Source organism: Suricata suricatta, chromosome 8, assembly GCF_006229205.1.
Source record: "Suricata suricatta isolate VVHF042 chromosome 8, meerkat_22Aug2017_6uvM2_HiC, whole genome shotgun sequence".
NCBI classification, from domain to species: Eukaryota; Metazoa; Chordata; class Mammalia; order Carnivora; family Herpestidae; genus Suricata; species Suricata suricatta.
The window spans coordinates 125,572,360-125,575,570 of NC_043707.1; the positions used below are offsets into that span (position 1 = coordinate 125,572,360).

Here is a 3,211-nt window from a genome sequence, read left to right on the forward strand (position 1 = left end):
AGGAGGGAGGGGGGACTCAGTGCTGGTGTCTCTGCGGAACAGCTGTGCTGGCTGGGGGGAGGGCTGGGCTGGGGGTGGGGAACTGGGTTTGCCCCTCCCTCTGGGGCCGGCAGGGGGCACAAGGCATCCTGCCCAGTGAGGTTCCTTGGGCCCTGCCTGCCAAGCTTCCCCTGGGATGGTGCTTTCTCACCCTGGGTGCTTTTTATGTGCTTTGAAGACCATTTTTGCATTGTCAGGAGTGAGGAAAAAATATTCTGACATGGTAGAAAAAAAGATATTTACATACCCTGGTGGGCCGTAAAGGAGAGGGTCAGTTTGGGGACGGGGGAGTTCTGAAGCCCCCTCTTACCCAAGGCTGTCAGCGTGGGATGGTGTGTGTTGGGGCGGGGGAAGCGCTGGGCTGGGAGGCAGGTGGCCTCAGCTCTGAAACTTGGTTGCTATGTGACCTTGGACAAGGCACAACCCCTCTCTAGGCCTTGGTCTCCCCAGGTGGTACAAGAGGGGTGGACATGGGGCTGAAAAGCTGGGATCCTATGGTCCCTGATCCTAGGATGGGGGGACAGGCCAGGGCTGGGCAGTGAGAGGTTGGCAGAGGGTCTTCCAAGTGAGGAGCCCTGGGCCATGAAGGGGCATCGGAGCCCAGAGGGAAGTTCATGGCCCCTGGCCCCTGACCAGGCAGCCAAGTCCAGCAGAAGGCACCTTGCGTACTCCGCAGTGATGCCTACACGGCAGGTGGCCAGAGGGGCTGGCCGGGAACCCTGTTTTCCTGTTGAAGCAGCGGTGGGAGGCAGGTGGAGGCGGCAGGCGGCCCCTCACCGGCTGGAGGGAGGGCTCAGACCTGAGATAGAGCCGGGGTGGGCTCACCCGGGCAGGTGGAGACAAGGGTGGGCCTGGTGCTGGTGCACTTCCAAAGTGGCCCCTGATTCTAGCCTCCAGGTGTAGGGGGAGGTGGGCATGAGTCTCTCCCTCGTCCCTGTGGGTGCTGGGGCCTGGGCCCATATTCAGTGGGCAGTGCCACACCAAGTTCTGTGCTCACAGGCTCCTGACACGCGTCCTCATTCATGATGTGCCATCCACTGTCACACACATATGCCCCCCCCCGCCCACCCGCCCCCACCAAGTCGGATAAGCATGAGTGCCACAAGCACACGTCTGCTCAGACCTGATGGGTGGACACGCACACAGGATCACAAATGCTCACAAAGGCTCCCGGGACCTCATGGAAACACACCCCACAGCATGTGATCACACACACACACAGACTCTCTCTCTCTCTCTCAGAGGCAAGTGAGCGATGTTAGGTTCAGTGTCACTGAGGCTTCAGCTAGGGGCAGATGTTTCAGTCATGCTGGGCACCAAATGCCACTGCCCAGGCAGCCTGACCCCGGGAAACTCCAGGTCCTGTGGCAGAACTCAGCTTCCCTGGCACCTGAGAGGAGGGACAGAGGCGGGGGCTGCCCGATCTCCGGCCAACCCTGCAAGTCCTCTGGGGGCCAACATGACCCAGGGCCTCTGTAGTTGCTGCCCAGGCCCCAGCGGCACTGGGTCAGAGGTGCCGACGGGGCCCCTGGGTGCTGGTCAGTTGGGCTCTCATGGTCTGGATGCTGCCCAGAATCTTCTTCTGGTGGCCCATGAGGGTGATGCCCAGGGCGCGCACGTCCCTGTGAAGGAAAGGTGGTGCTGACCAGGATGGCCTGGGAGGCTGGTTCCCCATTCCCTGGAGCCGACAACCTGCCTCTGGTCTCTTGCCCTCTCCCCCCGTACCCGCACCCATGGCGCCACCGCACCCCTTCACTCACTGAGCGTTCATGCGCAGCACCATGCCCAGGGAGGAGTAGCCGCCGGCAGCAAAGTGGTCCCGGTAGCGGCCCATGCGGATGGAGTCCAGCCAGTCCCCGACGGTGAGGCCCCCACCGCCGCCCCCGCCCCCACGGAGGTCAAAGCAGCTCTGGGCAAAGGCAGGGGGTGGGCACCTGAGGCACAGGGGTCCTTGGTCAGTGGCCTGCCAGGGCCTCTGCCTTCCTCAGGGACCCTTGCACTCACCACCCTTGGCCTCCATCCAGGTTCAGCAGTGGGCAGAGGGTCTGAGAAGCTAGCACCCAGGCTGCAAGTAGAGGGCCGAGGAAGGTCCAGACAGGGCAGGGGTCATGGGCCCAGGAAACCCTGGGGTCAATGGTCCAGGCAGGATAGCAGTCAGGGGCCCAGGTAGGGCAGAGGTAGGGAGCCCAAGCAGGACAAGGGTCAAGAGTCCAGGCAGGACAGAGGCCAAGGGCCCAGGAAGAATAGTCGTCAGGGACCCAGGAAAGGCAGGGATCAGGGGTTCAGGCTTGAAGGGGTCAGGAGCCCAGGCAGGGCAGGGGTGAGGGGCCCAGGTTGGGTGAGGTCCAGATGACAGGGCCTACCCTAAGTCTGAGACTTTTCCAGGGAAATACTGGGAGGGCAGCTGGGCTTGGGCAGAGCTGGGGCGGGCGCCAGGCACCTGTTGACAGTGGCCGTGGCCCTGAGACTCTCAGGGCTCCGGATGAGAGCATCGAGAATACTGACAATCTGGGAAAAGCGAGGCCGCTGGGCCCTGTCCTTGTGCCAGCAGTCAAGCATGAGCTGGTGCAGGGCGCGGGGGCAGCCCATGGGCGCAGGCAGGCGGTACCCCTCCTCCACAGAGCTGATGACCTGGGGCGAGGGCAAGCACAGTGCTGGGCTGGAGGCCGTGCCTCCCTCCAAGGGCCCAAATGTCCTCCGCCCAGCCAGGGTCCCGCACTCACGTCACGGTTGGTCATGTTCCAATAGGGCCTCTCCCCATAGGCCAGCACCTCCCACATGACCACACCAAAACTCCACACATCGCTGGCCGAGGAGAAGGTCCGGAAAGCGATGGCCTCGGGCGCCGTCCAGCGGATCGGGATCTTGCCTCCCTGCAAGGCACACAGGAGTGCTGAGGGCTTCTCCCCAGCTCGCGGTGGGGAGCTGAGCATGGGGTCCAGCTCCTGGCAATCCAGGAGGGGAGACATGGCCCCCACCTTTCTAGAGCACCTGTTCTGGTTTGGGCAGACCTGCACACGCAGCTGTGGTGAAGACTGGGTGAGGCAAGTGTGTGGCGGGCCTGGAACAGAGTAGGTGCTCAAGCCTGATGCCTGAGCAAGTGACCAAGTGCACGGTGGCTCACTCCTCACCCTAACTGCTCTTCCTTCCTTTCCTTCTTCCTGGGTTGGGT

The 3,211-nt window shown here is 62.9% G+C and overlaps 1 protein-coding gene across 1 annotated transcript in view; it reads right to left on the reverse strand.

Annotated features, from left to right (window-relative positions):
• Nucleotides 1-1,117: 1,117 nt before the first annotated feature.
• The window catches only part of EPHA8 (EPH receptor A8), a 42,339-nt gene continuing 40,245 nt past the window's right edge, over nt 1,118-3,211 (reverse strand). The window contains exons 14-17 of the mRNA XM_029945879.1: nt 2,763-3,144; nt 2,480-2,670; nt 1,800-1,973; nt 1,118-1,661 (exon numbers count right to left, since the gene is read on the reverse strand). Coding sequence (XP_029801739.1) covers nt 1,547-1,661; nt 1,800-1,973; nt 2,480-2,670; nt 2,763-3,144 — 862 coding nt within the window. The 3' untranslated portion in view covers nt 1,118-1,546. The remainder of the gene's footprint in view (nt 1,662-1,799; nt 1,974-2,479; nt 2,671-2,762; nt 3,145-3,211) is intronic.